A 22,503-nucleotide genomic window follows, 5' to 3' on the forward strand; every position below is an offset into this window, starting at 1 on the left:
TCCTTGGCTTTCAGATGTGTTTCATAGCATCTGCTTCAAACTACCTCCTAGAAGAACTCAATTGTCAGATTAAGGGTAAGACTAATGTATGTAGCAACTTTACCATGTAGTTTATTCCTCAGACACAGATTTTAAGAGCAAAACCACGTAAGAGTCATAGGGGACAGAAATCAACTCACAAACCTTCCAGAACTTGCAGATTGCTCTCCAGTAAAGGGTAAGAAAGATGGGGTTTGCAGTACCTGAATAAAGATTATTAAATACACAGAAACTTCCTGTCAGTTTCCACAATCAGTAGTTGACTACGACTGGATTACAACTTCAGAAAGGGTCTAAAGATAGGTCTGGAGATTTTCAAAGACAATATGAGACTCAGGTACTACCTGTTAATTTACAAATATTAAAAAAGAGACAAATCAAGAGTTGCAGAGGGTCAAGATAAAGATGATTCACAGCTCAAGACTACAATTCATGGAGGATGATCTGGGTGTTATCAAAACAAATCCACAATAAACCATCCAAATGCACATCAAGTACTGTTTCTACATGTGCACACTGTGTCTGTTCCTACCCACCGAAACCGCACTTCCTAAGAAATGAGAATATCTTCCCCCCCACTTCTGGAAAGCAACCAGAACTTTTTGAACACTATCACTACATAATAACAAATATCCGATGGGGTTTTATAACAGAAACGTGTTCTCTCAATTACAGCCCTGCTATAGGCTAGCAAGTTATTTCACTAGTGAATAGTTTAATGCAAGACTGCCTGTTTAATAACAACTGTAGTCTGACATTAATTTGAAGTACTCTAATCTTCTTGAGTATACTTTCACGAAAATAAGCTAACTGATAATAAACAAAAAACCAAAGTATCACAAAGCAGATTACTTAAAGGTTCATCACTACGAATGGTTAAAGAAATATTGCAGCTTTAAGTTACACTCCTAAAACAGACATGGTGTACACAAGATTCTCAGCTCGTGAAAGAAAAATTTGCATAGTCAACTATCCTTGGGTGGGTTTCCCTGCAAGTCTTCACAAGATTTACCCAAGAGCTCAATTTACAAACTTCCAGTCCCCACAGGCAATGGATGCCCCAGTCATTAGAATGACCCATCTAGTCATGTTACAAAAACACACCTGAAATTTTCCACTTTAGCATTCTGGGAATAAAAACATGTAATCAAAGCTTCCCACAAGCATTTCATGCTCCATTTCTTGTGAGAGACTTCTGTGCCCGAACACCATACATACCAAAACACACCTCTTGAAGTTCAGCTTCTTTGAACCCAGGGACAGAATGTAACATTCTTCCACAGACCAGTAAAACTTAATCAAGGGTGTAAGTTGCAAACAAACCTGTCTCAGTATCTACAGTACACTGGCATATAAGTTTTATTTAGACTACCATGACAATCTTCTCCAAGCTCACTCAGGTGTAAGAGGCTTAGTGGAAGAGAACCCTAGAAGAAAGCAGAAGAGATTGAGATCTTTTTTGCCTGCAAGGTATGGAGCAGCAGCAGGATTCCCATGGCCCGTAGCTCACTTCAAGGAATATCAGCACAGTAGGCTTCCTGTATAAAACTGACCCACCTCATACACCACAAAAGCATTTGCAGCCAACACAACCTATGGCTTACAAACAGTAAACACCTTTTCAGCTAGTGGCCTGAGGACCATCAGGAACAGATGCAAGCCTGACTTGGCAACCAGGCAGCAACCTGATCAAAACAACAGTTTTTAGAAAAAGTATTTGTTTCCAGTTTAGCCAATCCACCTTGTCAGATCTTCACATAAAAGCCAAATTCCCTGGTTATCAGTGTGCCATTACTGGAGGCAATGGTAATCGCAGCTTAAAAAGTCTGGACTGGCACTATAAAATCTTTTCCTTTGGAAGAGCTGTGTGGCACTAGAAGAGGTTACCGGAGAGGATGGGGAACCTCTGTTCAGTACTTGGATGAAAAGGAGCCACAGATAACCAGCTCTTATGTTGCCAAGAATTCTGTATTGAGCAGAAAGTTTTACAAGACCTTCCAGAGACCCTTCAAGCCAACATTTCTGAGTCAGTTAACCCTTTCATTCTGCCAAGGGCAACCTCTGCAGAGGCAGCACTGCCTGCAGCACATGCTCTATCCCGAGTACTGCCAATGCCAGACCTCATCTGCAAGCTCATCACTGGCAGCAACCTTCTAGTCAAGAATGCTGCAGTCAACATACTGCTACCAAAGTCCAAGCTTAACATCCAGCACATCCATGCTATAAAAAAAAAAAAAAGTACTTTTCAGCACTTGTTTGCGTTATGATAAATTGGCAGAACTGGCTTCCCAAGCAAACTTACAAAATAAACATCTAACTACTCACATACAGTGTCTACATTCTCTAACTACTCCATTTTAAAAGCACAAAAGCACTGCATCTTATCTGAAACAAATACCTAGGAAACTACTATGACAGCTTCCTAACAGCTATTAAAGTGAGAAGGGAGAAACCAAGTTAAGTGCTCACTTGAAAAAAATAATTTATTACTGAATAACCAAGAGTATGAGAAGTTTCATGTATTTGGCACGATAACTCTGATGTTGCATTCTTATTCCTACATATATTTCACATTTCATCTTAAATAAAAATGTTTAGTCATAGAAACATAGCATAGAATATTAGAATGGTCTGGGTTGGAAAGGACCTTAAAACCACCTAGTTCCAGCCCCCCTGCCATGGGTAAGGACACCTCACACTACACCATGTCACCCAAGGCTCTGTCCAACCTGGCCTTAATCACTGCCAGGGATTAAGCATTTACTGCTCCTTTGGGCAACCTATGCCAGTGCCTCACCACCCTCACAGTAAAGAACTTCCTTCTTATATCTAACCTGAACTTCCTCTTTTTCAGTTTAAACCCATCACCCTTTGTCCTATCACTACAGTCCCTGATGAAGAACCTCTCTCTGGCATCCTTGTAGGCCCCCTTCAAATACTGGAAGGTTGTAGAGGACTCAGTAGAGGCTGAGGTCTCCACACAGCTTCTCTTCTCCAGGCTAAACAGCCCAAATTTTCTCAGCCTATCCTTATTACGAGAGGTACTCCAGCCCCGGATCATCCTCATGGCTTCCTCTGGACTTCCTCCAACAGCTCCATGTCCTTCTTATGCTGAGGACACCAGAACTGCAGCAAGTACTCGAAGTGGGGTCTCACAAGAGCAGAGTAGTGGGGCAGGATCACCTCCTTCAACCTGCTGGGAAAAGAGAGACCATTTTCCACAAAACAAACCAAATTAATGTTAACTAAATCTGCATTCTCAATTGGTTCATGGTCAGATGTAGCCAAGAGGAGATGTACAACTGCATTCAGATGAGTAGATTCCCCCTCCAAGCACTGCATGTTGCAAAAAGTACATCCCAGTATGCTGCCGAGTTTGTCAGCTGCAGTGGGCCCCTCAGCTGTACTTCCCGCCTCATCTCAAAGCTGCACATCTACATGCCATTTAAATTATTCTAATGTTTAGAGCAATATTCTGGCCAGGAGTCCTGTTCCTAAGATAGGTTTCATTCAGAGAGAGATGTGCTTCTTTGTTCCCATTAATAGCATATGCTAGAAAATACACAACTTTGCTCTGAAGCAGGAAGCTTCTCATTTTAAATGTGAAACTGGGAGGACAACAATGATGTCCTGAGAAGTAACAATATGCGAGTACCTGCCATGGGCTTTTTAATTGTAGTACCTCACTTCTGTTGAAAGTTTTTACAATTCCTTTTTCTAATCCTTTATTTTATGAATTGGTGCTCTTACCATTATATTATAAAGCCTTATTCATTTGACTTATATCAAGTAACTTACAAAGGAGGTGGAGGGAGGCTCAGAGCCAAATCAAATTTACTGTATGTAACTGCGTATGAATAAAACACTTCAACTGAAACCCTGAATGTCATATTTTAATGTTTGAAGTTTGTAGGACAGCTACACACTCAATTCTTATGTGTAAGAAGTATATAAAATAACTTCTTAGAGACTGGTGTTGATGCATGCATGGAAAAATTTCTATAACGAAATAGAGTCTTAATTTAATTAACTCAGTCCTCCACCTTTTATGTTCACACTATTGTGTTCAGCTCTGGGTACCTCACTACAAGAAAGACATTTTGGTGCCAGAGAAGGTCCAGAGAAGGGCAATGGAGCTGAGAATGGGTCTGAAGCACAAGTCTGATGGGGGGGAATGGCTGAGGGAACTAGGAGGGTTTAGTCTGGAGAAGAAAAGGCTCATGGTGGACCTTATCGCACTCCATAATTACCTGAAAGGTGGTTGTCATGAGGTGGGGGTCAGTCTCTTCTTCCAAGTAACAAGCAACAGGACAAGAAAAAACGGCCACAAGCTGCACCAGGGGAGGTTTAGGCTGGGTATTAGGAAAAATTTCTTCCCCAAGAGCATGATCAGGCATTGGAATAGGCTGCCCATGGCAGCCGTGAAGTCACCATCCCTGAAGTGTTCACAGACTGTGTAGATGAGGCCCCCAGTGATGTGGTTTAGTGATGGCCCTAGCAGTGCTGGGGCAAAAGCTGGACTTTGATGACCTTTTCCAATCTAGTTGATTCTATGATTCTATTACTCTACCAGCTCCTCTTAAATACACAGAGGGAACCTTCATAATTTTCTGTTTCTTTTTTTAAAAAGGAAATTGTTTCACCAGAGCATAATGGCTCATTTTCAATTCAGTTCAGAATCTGACCCAAGACTGCCCATTAACTCTCCCTTTAGCAATTAATATGATTTTCACTTACTACTAATGTCACTTATTTTCCATGAAGCTAAACCATCAATTCAGAGGAGTAAACAACAGCACAGAGCAAGGAAGAATGCTATACCTACTCCCTTATACAAATTATGTTCATGACAATTGTGCTACTTCAGCTAACTGCCTTTCACAACCCTGAACTTTATAATTTAGAAATTACCTACATTGTCTTCCAACATCCTTAAATCATACGTGTTATCTACAGTTTATAAAAATGCAAAATTTGGTGGTATTTTTTCCATTTACCATCACTACTTCTCAAAAGCCCAAACTGTAGCTGCAATGACTGTCAACAAACTATAACAGCTAGTAGCCACTTGCCAAGCTGAAGTTGTCACATCAGAGTATAAAACCAACCCACTGCTCCATGACCACTTCCTTAGCAAGTCAGCTGCCCTCCACTCACAGGTAAGGAGAGGACTCTCACAAAGCCCAGGTGACACTGCCCTGCGCAGAACAACAATGTACAGATTGTCTGACACCCTCTCTTCAAGCCCTGATTAGTTGCAGAGGCTTCTCCATCCAGATCCAGCTTCAAAAAAAACCCCACTGCTTAGAGCACTCTAAGAATATAAAATAAAGTTTGCAAGAATATAAAAAATACAAGAACATAAAAATGTTTGTAAAGTACCATGACTCTCACCAACATACTTAAGACACACATGACTAAAGAAGTACATCATTTTCTTTTCTTGCTTCTTGCAAACAGCTGCTGTTTATGGCAAATATAGTGCAAAATTAAAAAACAAAATGCAAGCATTTCAGGCCAAGTACACATTTCCTCCTATTTCAACAAAAATATTTTCAGAATGGCACGAAAGCCGCCTGAAAAAGTCTAAGACTTCAGCATGAACTGATTAGTAGTTTTGGAAGAGCAGGCACTGCAGTGGTGTTCAGCCTAGACTGATGACTGAAACAAAAGAACAAAAAAAAAAGAAAGTGTGAAGTAAAGGTTAATTGTACACTATGTTGTGTTGGTGCTATAAAACTAGCTCAGCTAAAATATGTAAGTGACCTTGTGTGAGAACTGCTTGGAGAAGCAGGCAGCTTCAGATGGGAGACTCAACCAAGACAATTTTAGAATAAATATCTACAAACTGGTAAGTATGGGAATTATTCCCAAAACAAAAATACTACTTTCAAAGTGTCTGCTTTAGGGAGGGTGCCTACTATTAAAGTTACCCACTGTTGCTCACCCTGGCAATTCTGATAGGCATGCTAAACAGGTTATTTTTTAATGATTTCTTATCATTCCAGGGCTTACATACTCGCTTTAGTACTGGTAAGTCATAAAAGAGATAGATAGTCAATGGTATCCTCTAAATACCACAACCTTATTGACATATTGCTAGAGAAGTTTGTGCTTAACCATTTTACATCTTTTAAAACCCACAAGGGAGGCACGGCACTAGTTATGCCATGTCCTTCCTTCAAAAGCAAGGAAGTTTTGACCAAACCTAAGGTAATATTCACAGAAAGCACAGCACACTCCAGAGGCGTCCCAGACAAAATACAGGGAGGTCCCTCACACCAACGCCTTCAAGTTCGCACCCGGGTGATAAAACCTTTCCTAAAGACCCACAACAAAATGTGGCTGCTCGATTTAACATCACTTCGGGGCGACTGTCGGCCACAGCCCCTCATGGCGATACCAAGGGTCAGGTGGCCACGCAGACGGGGCGCGGCGCATCTCCCGGCTGAGGTAAAGCCGCAGCCGGTGATCCCACACACCGCCCCCCCTGCCGGCTCCTTGAGACCGCCAGGTAACGCGCGCGCGCCAACGGCTCCTCTTTGCCATCAACTTCCTCAAGGAGCAGAGCGGGCACCTTGTATCCCCCCCCTCCCCGGCGTCTCTCCCCGCTGCGGCACTGGAGGGCGGCCGGCCAAAGAGACCGCCTGACTGCCGCTCACCCCGCACAGGTGCCGTGCTGGTACGATGAAACCCACTACAAGGGGCCCCCCGCCAGCCCCGACCCCCCTCAGCAGCAGCCCAAGCTTACCTCAGGGGAAGGCGCTTTTTTCTGGCGTCCCTTAGCACCCAGGCAAGGACACGGACCTCCCCCTCCCGCACTCTCAGTTCACGCCGTCCCCTTGCTCAGGGACACCGCATCGCCACGTCCTCCCGCTCCCCTGCGGCTTCTTTCTGATCAGTTTACAGCTCTTCCCGCTTCCCTCCTCCTCCCTGCTATTGCTCTTCCTCCTCCCACACACACACCCCCCCTTTCTTCCAGACCCTCCGGCACGGGGTGATGCAGGGCTCCCCGGGCTTCCTCTTGCATTACGGGAGGGAGGAAAGGAGGAAGGAAAGAAAGCAGAAGGGGGAACTCAACAAAGCATCAAGGTGAAACGAGAGCCGACCTCCATCCCGCCCTGACAGGGGCCCTCCGTCCCCCGCCAGCGTCGCCACTTCAGAGCGCGGCGCCGGAGCCAGGACCCTCTGGCCCTCCTTCCTCACCGTCCTCCCGCTGCCCCCGAGGGATACTCCCCGCCTCCCTCACCGCTCTCACTTCAGCGCCGTTTCTCCGAGCCTCTGCCTTTGGTAACGAGCCGAAGACCGGAGGTAGCCTCTCGCAGGCGCTCGGAGCTCCGCTTGCCGGGCTTTTCCTTAAGTCGAGTGGACGCGAGGGGTGCGTGGCTCCGTCTGGCCCGGCCAGAGGCCCTGCTTCTGCCGAAGCCCCACCGCTGCGGCGCCGGGTCCGCCTGTCGCCTCCGCCCGGGCTCTGCTTCACCTGCTGCGGGGCTGGGCCGAGGAGGGGGCACCTTCGCTCCTTCCTCCCTCAACTTCTCATCACTTTGCCCCCGCGCCTCTCCGCTGTGCTGCCGCGCCGGCACCTGGCCGCCCGCATACACCGGCACTGCTGTCGTTCCCCCTCAGCAGCGATGCTGCCCTAAGGTCCCTCGGCTAGACGAGGAAAGGCTCCCCTAGTCCCTTCCCCCTTGTCGGCGCGGATTGTTGCCGTCCTGGTTCCCAGGTACCCTCCAGTCCCATGCACCGCCTCACCTCCCAAGACGCTGAGAAGCTGCCGTCGGGGCAGGTTCCCTGTGCCCGCCTCTGTACGCGCTCCGCCAATTAGTCCGGGCCCGGCCGCGGGAGGCTCCGCCAGAGGGGCAGGCCCTGCCTCCGAGGGAGCGGCCGTACCTAACACGACCACGGCCGCTCCCTATCGCTGGGTTTCTGCCTGGCTTCGCGAACCGTTTACCGTGCTCTACCGCAGCTGAGCACGCTGTTAACTCGTGCCTTGAAGTGAGCTCTGAAAAGCGCGGAGGATTGACGAGGGGCAAGCCGGCACCCTGGGTAAATCGTAATCACAGCTTGTCGTAACCACGAGGAGTATCTCGACAGAAGCCTGCCCTAATGTTGGTCGTATTTTTTTAATTTTCAGTTGGTTTGGTTAAAAAGAAAACATACGATAAAAGCTTCCTAAGCCTTTTCTTCCCCACATCCCTTTCATTAGACCTAAGTGCAGTTGTCTAATTAGTGCTGGGTACTTGAGCGGTACACCATCCTTTATTTTCTCCTTCTGCAGGAAACGGTGCTTGAGGAAGGCTGACTGAAAGGGATGTAATGCTCCTGTATTTCCAGACCTCTGTGATCTTGGGAAAGACCTACAGTAACCTTCTAAGCCATTCGCTGAGGAAACTTAGATACTAACGGTAATTCTTCAATTAGTTTTGTGTGTGTGGTTTGGATGTGGGGTGGGTTTGTTTTTTTTTTTGTTTTGTTTTGTTTTGTTCCCCCCCCCTTTGTTATATAATAAAAATGTAATTTCATAGCTGGCAGGTTATTAATAAAGTCATTTGAAAGAACAAGATTTGTCCCACTGTCTGCCACACACTTTTCGAAATTGAAACACTTGGGCTGCTTGTTTTAAGTTATAAATTTTCCAAGGTTAATGCTTTTTTTCATTGAACTTTAAGGAAAAAGAAGTTTTGGATAGCCTTCATGTTGCTCCTTCAATAAAAGTGAAGGTTTAGGTTTCATCAGACAAAACAAGAAAGGTAATGAAATGCATAATAAGAAAACTGAACGTAAGCTTCAAACTGATCTCCATTCTAGTAAAGATGGCTTGAAAAAATATGAAACTTTACTTTCATTCAAGCTAATCAAATTTATTTGGAATACAGAATTTCTCATGATATTCATTATAGAGCCTTTTAAAAGCTCTTCTGTTTCTTGCATATAAAACAAATCATTAAAGTTCCTCAAATCATGTGACCTGTATGAGATCTAGTTAACATTAAATGAGGTGTTAAGGTTTAATGAGTGATACTCAAATCCCATGAAGTAATAGTGGCCTCTGGCTTTGAGGTAAGTATTGAGCTTCTAAAAATGAGGTTCTGAGCTTAAATGTCCCAGAATCAAGCATACAGAGCCACTGTTGTGTTGAAAGTTTTAGTTACTTTCAGGCAAAAGAAATTTTAAACTGTAATGCCAATTGAAGACAGTACGTTGGATAAATCTGTCTCCTTTGCATATCTAAAGTACCCGCTGCTAACTGTTTTAGTAAATTCCAAATAAACCAGAGGCGTTCTTAGGTTCACAGTGGGCTTAAGTCTAATTTGAACCAAATGTAGATTTTGTTCACGTTTCTCTGAGGTATGTTGGAATCCCCTCCATATTTATGAGGATTGTTTTTGTTTCTTGGGTAGCAGCTTTAGTAAAGCTATTCTTACTGTGGAAGTAGCAGAGCTTAAAGTAGCAACTGGTGCAATGACCTGGAGAATTTTATTAAAATTACTTAGAAGACCTTGGTAAAAAATTGATTTGATAGTTTTCATGGAATGTTGTCCTGAAAAATGTCTCATGGTGAGACATTTTCATACGGTGGTAGTATTTTAAATTTAATTACTGTATACTATTTAATAGCAATGCAGGAGAGATTTTTACTTCCAGACAATTTAATTCATCCCCACGCCTTCTACCTCTCTAGTCAGCAAGTGAAAGTTACTGGATTTTATAAACCTTCTCCTTTTCTGGTTTCCTCTCTTCTGCAGGCTGGCATGGGTCAAATAATTTTATTCAAAAATTAGTGTATTCAAAGTTAGTGATTGCATTGCAGCGTGATGCAGTGATCTTTCTTTGGTGAAAATATTTCAACACAAAGTACATGGTATTGTACTGTCTTCACCTGTTATGGTTACATGCTATTGCAAATTTGTTTGTATTTCAAGCTCCGGATATTATGCATATAAATTTGTATTTAAAAATTCTGGTTTCCTTTCAAAGATGATCTTTTCTTCATTTGAGGGTAATACTGATATACATGGTATCTACTGTTACCATAGCACCTGTTCTCTGAGTGACTGACTTTTGGATTGGAAGAGAATCTTCAAACGTGAACATTGACTATAATCTCAGTTTACTATTTCCTAAACTAATCCTGTAATGATTTTCTTTTCTTTGACTAGTCCAAATAGTCCAAATAGCAACTTCAAATAGTGACAGTACTTGGATATCTCTTCAGTGGTTTCCTGGTATAGAAGACTCCAAATATACTAAATGTTGATTATCTTTCCTTCAGTGTAGATTTTAATCATAGAATCATAGAATAGTTAGGGTTGGAAAGGACATTAAGATCATCCACTTCCAACCGCCCTGCCATGGGCAGGGACACCTCACACTAAACCATGCCACCCAAGGCTCTGTCCAGCCTGGCCTTTAACTCTGCCAGGGATGGAGCATTCACAGCTTCCCTGGGCAACCTATTCCAGTGCCTCAACACCCTAACAGGGAAGAATTTCCTCCTTAGATACAATCTAAACTTCCCCTGCTTAAGTTTGAACCCATTGCCCCTTGTCCTATCACTACAGTCCCTAATGAAGAGTCCATCCCCAGCATCCCTATAGGCCCCCTTCAGATACTGGAAGGCTGCTATGGGGTCTCCACGCAGCCTTCTCTTCTCCAGGCTGAACAGCCCCAACTTTCTCAGCCTATCTTCATACGGGAGGTGCTCCAGTCCCCTGACCATCCTTGTGGCCCTCCTCTGGACTTGTTCCAACAGTTCCATGTACTTCTTATGTTGAGGACACCAGAACTGCACACAATACTCCAAGTGAGGTCTCACAAGAGCAGAGTAGAGGGGCAGGATGATCTCCTTCAACCTGCTGGTCACGCTCCTTTTGATGCAGCCCAGGATACGGTTGGCTTTCTGGGCTGCAAGCGCACACTGAAGCAAGCTCATGTTCATTTTCTCATTGACCAGCACCCCCAAGTCCTTTTCCACAGGGCTTCCCTGAATCTCTTCTTTTCCCCAACCTGTAACTGTGCCTGGGATTGCTCTGACCCAGGTGTAGGAACTTGTGCTTGTCATGGTTAAACTTCATAAGGTTGACATCAGCCCACCTCACAGGCGTGTCAAGGTCCCTCTGGATGGCATTCCTTCCCTCAAGCGTATCAACCGAACCACACAGCTTGGTGTCATCGGCAAACTTGCTGAGGGCGCACTCAATCCCACTGTCCATGTCACCAACAAACATGTTGAACAAGACCAGTCCCAACACCGATCCCTGAGGGACACCACTCATTACTGGTCTCCAACCAGACTGAGCCATTGACCACAACTCTTTGTGTGCGGCCATCAAGCCAGTTCTTTATCCACAGAGTGGTCCACCCATCAAATTGATGTCTCTCCAATTCAGAGACAAGGATGTTGTGTGGGACAGTGTCAAACACTTTGCACAAGTCCAGGTTGATGATCTCTACTGCTCTACCCCGTCCATCAGTTCTATAGCCACATCCTGGTCAGGCAGGATTTCCCCTTAGTGAAGCCATGCTTGCTGTCACCAATCACCTTGTTGTATTTCATGTGCCTTAGCATGTCTTCCAGGAGAATCTGCTCCAAGATTTTGCCAGGCACAGAGGTGAGACTGACTTGTCTGTAGTTCCCTGGGTCATCCATTTTCCCCTTCTTGAAAATGGGGGTTATATTTCCCTTTTTCCAGTCATCAGTAACTTCACTGACTGCCAATTTACCAGCTCCTTAGGACCCACAGATGGATTTCATCAGGTCCTGTGGACTTGTGTACATTCAGGTTCGAATGGTCTCAGATCAGATCCTCTCCTACAGTGGGCCTAGGATATTCATTCTCACAGTCCCTGCATCTGCCTTCCGAGGCTCGGGTGGTGTGATCAGAGCCTTTGCCAGTGAAGACCGAGGCAAAGAAGCCATTAAGAACCTCAGCCTTCTCCAAATCCAGGGTAGCCAGTTCTCCTGGTAGCTTCCAGAGGTGGCCTGCGCTGTCCCTAGTCTGTCCATCCAAGGAGGTCTCATGGCCCTCTTGCTGCACTTCCTTCTAGTTGGGATGCAACACTCCTGAGCTTGTAGCAGGTGATCCTTGAATATCAACCAACAGTCTTGGGCCTCCCTGCCCTCTAGGGCTATATCCCATGGAGCCTTACTAAGCAGATTCCTGAACAGGCCAAAGTCTGCTCTCTTGAAGTCCAGGTCAGTGAGCTTGCTGCATGCTCTTCTCACTGTCCTGAGGATCTCAAATTCGACCACCTCACAATCGCTACAACCAAGGCTGCACTGGAGCGCCCCATTTCCAACAAGCCCTTCCCTGTTGGTGAGCACACGGTCAAGCATGGCACCTCTCCTCGTCGGCTCCTCTATTACATGCAGAAGGAAATTGTCTTCCACACAATCGAGGAACCTCCTGGATTGCTTGTGCCAGGCCATACCATTGCTCCAGCAGATGTCAGGGTGCTTGAAGTCACCCGTGAGAACAAGGGCCTGCGATCATGAGGCTGTTCCTATCTGTCTGTAGAGTGCTTCATCCACAGATTCCTCTTAATCAGGTGGTCTGTAACAGATCCCCACAATAATGTCTCCCATCTCTGTTCTCCCTTTAACCCTGACCCACAAACTCTCTGTTGACTGCTCACCTGTCCCCAGATAGGGGGGGATAGTCTCCAGCCTATCCCTAACATAAACAGCAACTCCCCCTCCCCACCTGCCAGGCCTGTCTTTTCTAAAGAGCCCGTAACTTTCCATTCCAACACTCCAGTCATAGGAACCATCCCACCGTGTTTCTATGATGCCTATTATATCATACCCCTGTAGATATGCACACATCTAATTCCTTGTTTGTTCCCCATGCTACAGGCTTTTGTATAGAGGCATCTGAGCCGAGCTCCAAATGAAGACAGCTCATTGGCTGGAGCAGCTGAAATATCTCTACATTGCTCCAAGCATTTATTATAGGTGCTGGCAACTGACTGGGTGTGTTGGGATGGGATGATGCCCCCTCTCCCCCAACACATCTAGTTTAAAGCGTCTTTGACCAGTCTGGCAAGCCTCCTACCAATATGGAGATAAAGCGCAGTTGGGGTGAAACCTTCAAGCGTTCCCTATCACAATAATTTTCCAAAGTAATTCAAACCATTATTAACTTGTGTGATGTGGTTATTAGTTTGTAATACCAAGTTTCAACTTGTCACAGTTTAACATCTCTCAGAAATACTAGGCACTCCTGGAGACTCAAATTAGTGTCTTGGCACATAAAAGTAGTGTTTACTCTGAAATATCAGTGTCTTGTACATGACAGCTCCGATATTTTATTGCCTTTTTATTTCGATAAACAATATAGTGATGTTCATATACTTCATCATTGAAGAGAAGCAAGTAACCTCTAGATTGTTTTCAGAACAAAAAGTGTGCTTAATGCACCCTTGATTTGGGGTTTTTTCTGTGTTTAACTCTTTGTTCTGTTTGTTACTGACATACTTACAGCTATCAGAATAAATGTAAGGTATCAATTATTAATTAAGCTATTATTATAAGTCTAAGGTATAAGGTATATAGCACAATACTGAAACATGAGATTTTTGTACTCCCGTAAATTCCAAAATGTAACACAGAAGTTCTGCATTGCAAAAATTCCAGAATCTTGGAATTCAAACTTGTGATATGGAAATTAGATTAAAATAAAATAATAAAAAGTCACAAAATGCTATAAATATGATGTCGACACGGGAGTCATGGACAACGCAGGAACGATCAATGTGATCAGCGAATGCCAATTTATTACAAAGCTTTAACTCCTTATATACCATTTCTTACAGGCACAGTGATTTGGCATATTATGTTTGGATACATGTCTTGAAGACCCTTAGCGACTAACACACAATCGGTTAAGCACAGGTGTGAGAACTTAACCTCGAAAGCTTGCCAACAGTCCACAGTTCTCATTAACTCAGTGAATTACAGCTTCTTATCTTGCTTGCTTAAGCTTCCTCGGGCCTCTCACGGCCTTGCTGTATCTTTCAGGATTATTCAGTTTTTGCACCAATTATGTGTTCTCCTGTGAGAAAACTGTCTCCACATCTCCCCCTTTTTTGTTTTATGTATCTTTTGGATGACACTACTTGAGCAGGGGATTTGGGCTAGATCATATTTTCAACATATGCCAACTACAGGTTGTTGGGCCTGCCCCTTTTTTCTGCTGTGTGGTTCTCTGGTAACAGGGGAGGCCATCCTTCACATCAAGGTCTGGCATGGCATGTGTCCTCACCACTCCACGCCTGCTGGGTTGCAGCCAGCAGCGGAGCTAAAGGTTCTTCTTGGTGGCAAACACAGAGGCCAACCCAGTCTTGCCCTTGATTGTGGTAGCAGGCATTTGGTCAGTCTCAGTCCTTGCACCTTGTTGTCAGTGCAGTTTCACCTGCTTCATCCAATAACAAGCTGTTATTATGGCAAGGCACACACACAGATTTACATTAGCAGAGTAACTATTACAGGGTGCAGCAGCATGTTGAAGATGCTGATGCCAGCAAGGGACTAGCCAAAGAAATTTCTTACCAGTGGAATTCTCTCACCCTCTTAATTTGTTCCATTACCTGCTTTATAACACTACCATTGTATTAGAATATTTCTATCTTTTGCTTTAGCATTTTCTAGCAGCTACTACAAATTTGCATACTCTAACATTTCTTTTACAGGTGACAAATCCGTATAATACAAGGTGTAGTTTCTTATCAGCAACTGGCTAGTAAATACAGGTGGTTTCATACACAAAATCAAAGCTTCCAACAATAGCTACTTTACAAACACACATATTCAAGCTGTTACTTTTCAGTTGCTCCCAAATGATGTTTAGCAATCATTGTTTTTTTTCTCTTCCTCTATCTCATTCTGCTTGGGGTATTCACATTCAGCTCCTGCAGCTGAGGCATCAGGTTCCTCCATTTGTCTGTCCAGCTCACGGCAAGGCTTGACAAACTTTGCAGGCATTCGCCATGGACCTGTAGGCAGGAGGACACAAATATACCCCCTCCTCCAGGTTATCAGTTCTTGAGAAGTAGATAGGTTCTGTATCTGCCACCCTGATGCTGCTTAGGTGACGGCTCGTAAGGCTTGTGGTTGCACTACCCCTCTCGCCTTTTCAGTTAGCAGTTCTTGTTTCAACCGATCTATCTGTTCCTCCAAGTCTTGGATTCATCCCCAGGTTACTTTAAACATATTAAGCTTGGCTTTGCTTTATTTTGTTTTGTTTTGTTTTTTCTCTCCTCGGCTCTGGTGTCCATCCTGGTCCTTCCACCGGTGGAGCACCGGGAGCCGAATCGGAGGGCAGCTTTTCAAAACCTTTTTTTTTTTTTTTATTGCTCACCCCACACAAATACAGCTGCCTGCCTGCTTCAGCAGCAACCATAAATATCTGCCGGCAACCGCACTTTTGCATTAACCCTTTCTTGTCTGAAATGTTAAACTACTATCTATTAGAAACTTTTACATGAACCCAACAACAAAAAATACACAGAACACCGTCTGCCCTCAACACACACACACACACGTATGGGATCCCACAAGCACACTCCACACAACTACAATATTTGAAGCACAAAATCCCAACAATCATTACTTCCACTACACAATCCCACGTACAGAACGTGGCACAAGGACCCTGTGGAGACTAACAAGAAACCAGCTCCGAGAAGCATCATCGCAGTGCGAGGTGGCAGGCTTAACCCTGGCGGGCGTCCCCGCAGAGGCTCTGCCTCCCCCACATCGCATGAGGCTTGGGCTTTTATACTGACAAAAATGCACACTCATTCCAACACAGGTGGCCAGCCTATGTTGGAAGAAGTAGCCAGCAGTATTTATAAAGGTCTCCAAAGGTCGATAGAAACCTGGACATACTTATTTTTACCAGCTTCTAGTACATGAGTATCACAGAGAGAATGTATTAAATGAGTTGTATATAAGTCCACAGTCCATCACAGACCTTTCCACTGCAGGTCTTGATGCAGAACTTTTACTTTAACGTAAAAAAGGTTGCTCCCTTCACCTTAAGAAGGACTGAAAACATCCATAAAACGGATGTCCTAAGCTCAAATTTCAATTCATTCAATCACTGACAAGGGGGGTGTCCTGGGGCAGTGCTGACTCTTTCCAGTGTTTCACCCATCGAGCTGGCACCCACTGCAGACCAGAATCTGTAATTACACACATATTACCTTGACCAGTTAGTTTTACTTCCGCAGGACCTTTCCAAATGCCAGTTTCCAAATCCTTGTACTGGACCAGAATACCCAGAGTTTTAGTCATATAACCTGAACCTAATGCCTGACCATGTATTATAGCAGGGGGGGTCATTAAAGTCTCCTGTCAATCGCAAAAAATTCATAACATATACAGCTTTCTGTATCCTTGCTATTGGTGTAAGTCCTTCTTCCCTCATTTTTTGTTTTTCCAAAAACTGTTTCAAAGTTTGATGTGTTCGTTCAATAATAGCTTGTCCTGTAGGAGAATGAGGAATACCAGTGATATGAGAAATACCCCAAGTATTCAAAAATCTAGAAAGTGTAGCTAGATGCATTGTCTGTTTTTAGCTGTAAAGGTACTCCCATAGCTGCAAAACAACCATGTAGATGTATGATTACATGGCGCACAGTCTCACCAGCCAGGGGAGTGGCCCAGACAAAGTGAGAAAAAGTGTCAATAGTAGACAATACTAAGAGGGGTGTCAGGCCATCGTTGAAATACTGCAATAACAGCACTTAGCTCTAGTGTTTGTAGCAAATTGCAAAAATGACCAAATATCTTCTGCTCTTTCCAACCATCGTCTGTTTGTCAAACATATCCAGCTGTGTGATTGATTTTGCTTGCATCTGTAAAGACAGTTAATCCTACAACAGGTTTACTAGGATAAAAGGTAACATCTTGAAACTGATTATTCCTTAGCATTGTAAACATATTATGAGGTGGAAAATGTATATTAAGAGGACCAACAAAACCTTTCAGAGCAAACTGAACAGCAGAGCTAGATTGTTGTGCCCAGTCTAACCATACCCTGGTAAGTGTCAAACAAATTTGTGATGGATCACAGCCCATAATTTCCTGACAACATGAACAACCTCGTATAATCAAAAGAGCAAATACTACTAACCGAGTAGTTACAGTAGTTACAGTTTTACGTAGGAAAATCCATTCTAAAATGCATAAAGAATCAGTCTTTTGAAGATCCCACTGTACTAGTAGACTAAATGGATAATACTGAATAACCTGTAAATCTGGATTCCATTGAGCAGCCTAAGAGGCGGTGATTTTTGTCATGATGTGATCTAAGGCCTCATTCTGAGCTTTTAATAGAACTTTGGTGGGGTTTTTTTTGTTTTTTGTTTTTTTTGACTCACCCTTTAGAAGGGGCATGAGATCAGTCAGATCATCATTTGTGATTCCACACAAAGGGCAGATCTATTGAATATCATCCATCAATTTCTGTACATCAGACAAAGTTTCTACCTGTGTGGTAATTTTAACTTTTTGAGGCCTAATTTCAGTTCTGGAAATGATCCACCCGAGATATTTCCAAGGCCTTCACACTGCTCTGTCTGGTGCAATTACCAGTCCTGCTTTCGCTAATTCTGATTGTAGCAGGTAGAGCAGATGGTCCTTGTTTAAATCTTTGCCTGTAATTAGGATATCATACATATAGTGATAACACGTTTTTGCAGTTTTTATCGGATCGGTTGCAATACTCAGGCAACATACAGTTGACAAAGAACAGGAGAATTTTTCATACCTTGAAGCAAAACAACCCATTCACATCTCTTAGCAGGCTCTCCTTTGTTAATTGCTGGGACAGAGAAACCAAATTTTTCACAATCGCTTGGGTGTAGAGGAATTGTGAAAAAACAGTCTTTTAAATCAATTACTATTAAATCCCAACCCTGAGGTATCATTAAAGGGCTAGGCAAGCTAGGTTGCAAAGCAACGACATTCAATTGTCTTGTGTCCAAATTTGTCATATCTAATACATTTATCTGCAAAACCAGTAACACTACTGGGGGGGGGAGGGGGGGTGGCGGCGGGCTGCTGGACTAATTGTCTTTACAGTACACTGTTTCTTTTTACAATGCCCTGTCCGTCCACAATTATAACATCTCATACCTTTAGCACCCCCACGATTGCCCTAACCTGATTGTAAAAGGGGTTTAACAGCAGCAGAAAAGGCAGTAGCCTTGTATCCAGCCTTTTCCTCTGCTGTGCTCACTTTAAATCATATCTGAAGGTGGGGAGTAAGCAACAGTTGAGCTATCATACAGATATCATATGGTGCTAAGATATATGCAGAAAAAAGATGTGCAATAATTGCCTGAGTATACGATGATTTTAACCTGTAGGATGTTACCGGTTGACGTGCCTCCTTTACTGCCTTTAAATTCAATGCCTCCCACTCCTTTCCCCCCTGTGGAGTGTTAAACACCAGGAATGCCAAGGGACCCATAGCCGAAAATTCCCCCATAACAATTGCATCTTTGACCATCCCTCGCCAACCTTTAGCAGGGTGATTACAGTAATCCCCTACCCTGTGCCCAACACCCCCCTCCCACTCCCCTCTCTTTACTACTGGATTGTAGGAGGGTGGGGCAGAGGGTTCGGAGGTTTCTTTTGTCTCCAATACTTTAATTTCTTCAGCAGCTGTCGCAGTTGACCATCACTGAGGCTGGTTCGCATCTGCTGACGAGCCGAACTGTCTGAACCGTCTGAGTCTGTGTCAGGATCAGGAAGGGGAGGGTACAAGTCCGGTTCTGCCGGAGACTCTGGGTCTGGTTCCAGTTCTGATCTGGGGTCTTCTTCCTCTAGGTCGAAGGTGACCGGATTTGCATTTTCTGCTAGCACTCTTCTCTACCTCTGACTGACTTTGTGAAGGAGCAGTGGCCAGGAAAACAGATGCCTGTTCTGATTTCATTTCCTTTAAAGTTTCAATTATCAATCTCTATAACGAATACTTCAGGGCTTCCTTTGTCCCTTTACTAATCTCATCCCACAACGCCTGACCTATACGTTCCCATTCAGAAACTTCAAAGGTGGCTTGCTCTGTGGGGATAAAGCCACTATCCCGGTCCCACTTTAACAGCCTCTGTAAGGCAGCACTATCATGTTGCAGTCCTCTCTTAGAGAGAATTATGTGGAGGAGCTCCATCACTGCCTGTTCCTCTTTGGAAGGCGAGTGCCCCATGTCCTCCCCAGCCGCTCACCTAATCAGGGCGAGATCCCACAGTTACTCCACTGTTTGCAGACGTCTGACTTTCACAGCGCCGGGGCAGCGCTGACTTTCGGCCGGCTCTCCGCCCCCTCTTCTTTTGATCGGACCTTCAAACTTGATGCCACAAGTTACCGATCTGAGGGTCCCTGTTCGGGTGCCATTTGTCGACACGGGAGTCACGGACAGCGCAGGAATGATCAATGTGATCAGTGAATGCCAATTTATTACAAAGCTTTAACTCCTTATATACCATTTCTTACAGGCACAGTGATTTGGCATATTATGATTGGATACATGTCTTGAAGACCCTTAGCGACTAACACACAATTGGTTAAGCACAGGTGTGAGAACTTGACCTCAAAAGCTTGCCAACAGTCCACAGTTCTCATTAACTCAGTGAATTACAGCTTCTTCTTATCTTGCTTGCTTAAGCTTCCTCGGGCCTCTCACGGCCTTGCTGTATCTTTCAGGATTATTCAGTTTATGTACCAATTATGCGTTCTCCTGTGAGAACACTGTCTCCACATTCTTTTATCATTATTATTATTGCTGATAGCAGTAGTGATTTGTGTTATACCTTATTTACTAAACTGTTCTTATCTCAACCCATGGGAGTTGCCTTCTTTGGGTTCTCCTCCCCATCCCTCCGGGAGCAGGGGAAGGGCAAGAAGGGGGGGGGGGGGGTGTGTGAGATAGAGACTGTGTGGTTGATTTATGGCTGACTGCGTTTAAACCACGATAGGCTCCTTGGCCCAAATATCTATAAGGTTGTTCTAGAAATGAATCTCATTGTCTGACTCAGTTCTCTCTGGGGTGCCATGTCACCACAAGACTTGTTTTCAAGGCCCAGGACAGTGATCTGATCAGTGGCGTGGGGCACAGCGTATATTTCCAGCCATCTGGTGCTTGCTTTCACCATGGCAAGCACATAGTGCTTGCCTTGGCAGGTTGGCGGGAGTGTGATATAGCCAATCTATCAGGCCTGCCCATATTTGTGCTTCAGCCATGGTCCTCCATTCCAAAGGGGATTTAAATGCTTGGCTTGCTTAACTGCAGCATACGCTTCACAGTCATGAATAACCTGATCATATAGTAATAGAGTCCATTTCTATGTCCACCCCTCGATCACAAGCCCATCTGTATGTTACATCTCTTCCCTGATGGCCTGAGGTGTCATGGGCCCACCAGGCTAAAAATAATTCACTCTTATTGTTGTAAATCTAAGTCCATCTGAATAGCTTCAATCTCAGCAGCTTTATCCATTTGTTGGTTGTTCTGGTATTCCTCAGTGTGAGAGACTGATTTGAAATCAGACTCCACTATCCATTGTCTCAATGATTGGTATGAGAAGCTGAGATGGAGTTCCATCTATCTTTTGTCTCAGAGATGGGTGTGAGGAGTGGAGAAAAGACTCCAATATCCATTTTCTGAAAGATGGGCGTGAGGAGCTGAACTGAGACTCCACTGTCCACTGCCTGAGGAATGAGTGGGAAAGAGCTGAGATAAGACTCTTCCATCCATTACCTCGAGGACTGGTGTGAAGCTGTCCATTATCCCAGGAATTGCTGCAGACGTGTAGTTGAAAAGCTGGCTGCAAGACCATTGAAACTGGTCCACCAGGAACGTGTAATACATGACCTGAAGAACATAAGTACTCCCCCCAACTCATTATAAAAGGGGGGAGTAAAACATCACCAAAATGGGGTACCTTCACGGGTACGTCCTTCTGGACGACTCCAGAAGGACACCTCCATGAGGACAACCATCTCCAATGACTACTACAGACTCCTGGGGGACACTCTGCTCTGATACTGTCTACAAACTCCCACCACCAACAATGACGACAGCATAACCCTGGGACACCACTGGATCCAAGGTGGTGACTATCTCTCTCTCTCTGCACCCCAAATCCTTGCTTCATTTTCTGTCTTTTTTCCATTATTTTTCCTATCACTATCCCCTTTATTACAATAATTTCTCTTTTTATAACTGTCTATTTGTAATAAACTTACTAAATTGATTACAGTACTTGACCTCGTTTGATTCTTAAATTTGAATCTTAATTTTACTCTTGGGATCATGAACTGAAACATGGTCCAGCACTGGGGTTTTCTCCCATCAGTCCCTGTCATTAAGTTGGCATCACGGACAGGATCCCTTGCAGTGAGAAGTACTGTACTGTCACATAAAGTGTAAGTTATTACGTGTGTACTTCTCAGGGATGTAAGGGCTAGATTTTGTTGAAAAAAAGTGCTGTCTCCCTGAGATGACTACCCCAACCTGTTGCTGAATTTCACTTGCTTTGCATTACGTGCGTAGCTCTCAGGGACATAAGGGTTGTTTGTTGAAACAAAACCTGTTGCTTTCCTGAGAAGACTGTCCCATTCAGACTATTTTCAATCAACCCCATTCTTCAATTTTCTCTTTTCTTGTCCTATTGCAAATTCTTTAGCAACTGAGTTATTTCATTCTTATTTAAAGTTTCCTGAAGTATTTCCCCATTTCTACTTGATGCTTAATTTTCTCTTCCATTCTTCATAGTTTATCATGGATTGTTTGCAACACCAGAAAAAACATTGTACCATGTAAGAAGTGCCACAAGATTAAGATTATAATAATTAACATCAATATTCCTACAGTTGTCTTAAAGAGGAAAGATTATCTCACCAAGTTACTTTTTTCCGAATCGCCTCAAAACCCCAAGAAGAGTCATCTTAGGCTATTTCATGAAGCACTCTAACTCACTTCCAAATTTCTTCTAAATTGGTTTTGATTCTTCCACTTTGATCTATATAAGAGCAACTACTGTCACTGATTACATAGCAAACTCCCCCTTGTGATGTTAATAACATATCTAAGGCCATTCGGTTCTGCAATACTACTTTGGATAAACTGGTTATTTCTCTTTGTTCTGCTTGAATTGCATCAGTATGCTAACTTTTGTTGTTTTGTTCTTTGTTTTTTATTTACTTTGAGGATGATGAATTCTGCTTTAGTTGACCCTCCTTGAGCAGGGGATTTGGACTAGATCATCTCTCATGCCAACCACAGGCTGCTTGGCCTGCTCAGCCTGCTCTTTCCACCTGGATGGCCCTCTTATAACAGGGGGGGGGTATCCCTCACATCAAGGTCTGGCATGGCATGTCTCTCCACCGCTCAACACCTGCTAGGTTGCAGCCAACAGCGGAGCTAAAGGTTCTTGGTGGCAAATGCAGAGGCCAAC

General features: G+C 44.0%; 1 protein-coding gene and 1 long non-coding RNA gene across 3 annotated transcripts in view; one reads left to right on the forward strand and one right to left on the reverse strand.

Annotated features, from left to right (window-relative positions):
• Positions 1–7,396, reverse strand: part of UGT8 (UDP glycosyltransferase 8) — a 42,489-nt gene extending 35,093 nt beyond the window's left edge. Inside the window, exon 1 of one of the 2 annotated variants that reach the window (XM_061369264.1) lies at positions 7,289–7,396. Coding sequence is in view for 1 of the 2 variants with exons in the window: in XM_061369262.1 (XP_061225246.1) it covers positions 6,373–6,400 (28 nt within the window). In the remaining variant the exon portion in view is untranslated. Of the gene's footprint in view, positions 1–6,372; positions 6,472–7,288 lie in introns of those variants that run through there. The other variant, XM_061369262.1, reaches the window with a different exon arrangement.
• On the forward strand, positions 6,633–8,444 carry LOC133220860 (uncharacterized). The gene is made up of 2 exons (XR_009727795.1): positions 6,633–6,721; positions 8,318–8,444. It is a non-coding gene; the product is annotated as an uncharacterized LOC133220860 (long non-coding RNA).
• The last annotated feature ends 14,059 nt before the right edge of the window (positions 8,445–22,503 follow it).

The sequence above is a fragment of the Neopsephotus bourkii genome, unplaced genomic scaffold (assembly GCF_033783945.1).
Source record: "Neopsephotus bourkii isolate Nb327-2 ecotype Australia unplaced genomic scaffold, CSIRO-AGI_Nbou_v1 NB_1488, whole genome shotgun sequence".
Lineage (NCBI taxonomy): Eukaryota > Metazoa > Chordata > Aves > Psittaciformes > Psittacidae > Neopsephotus > Neopsephotus bourkii.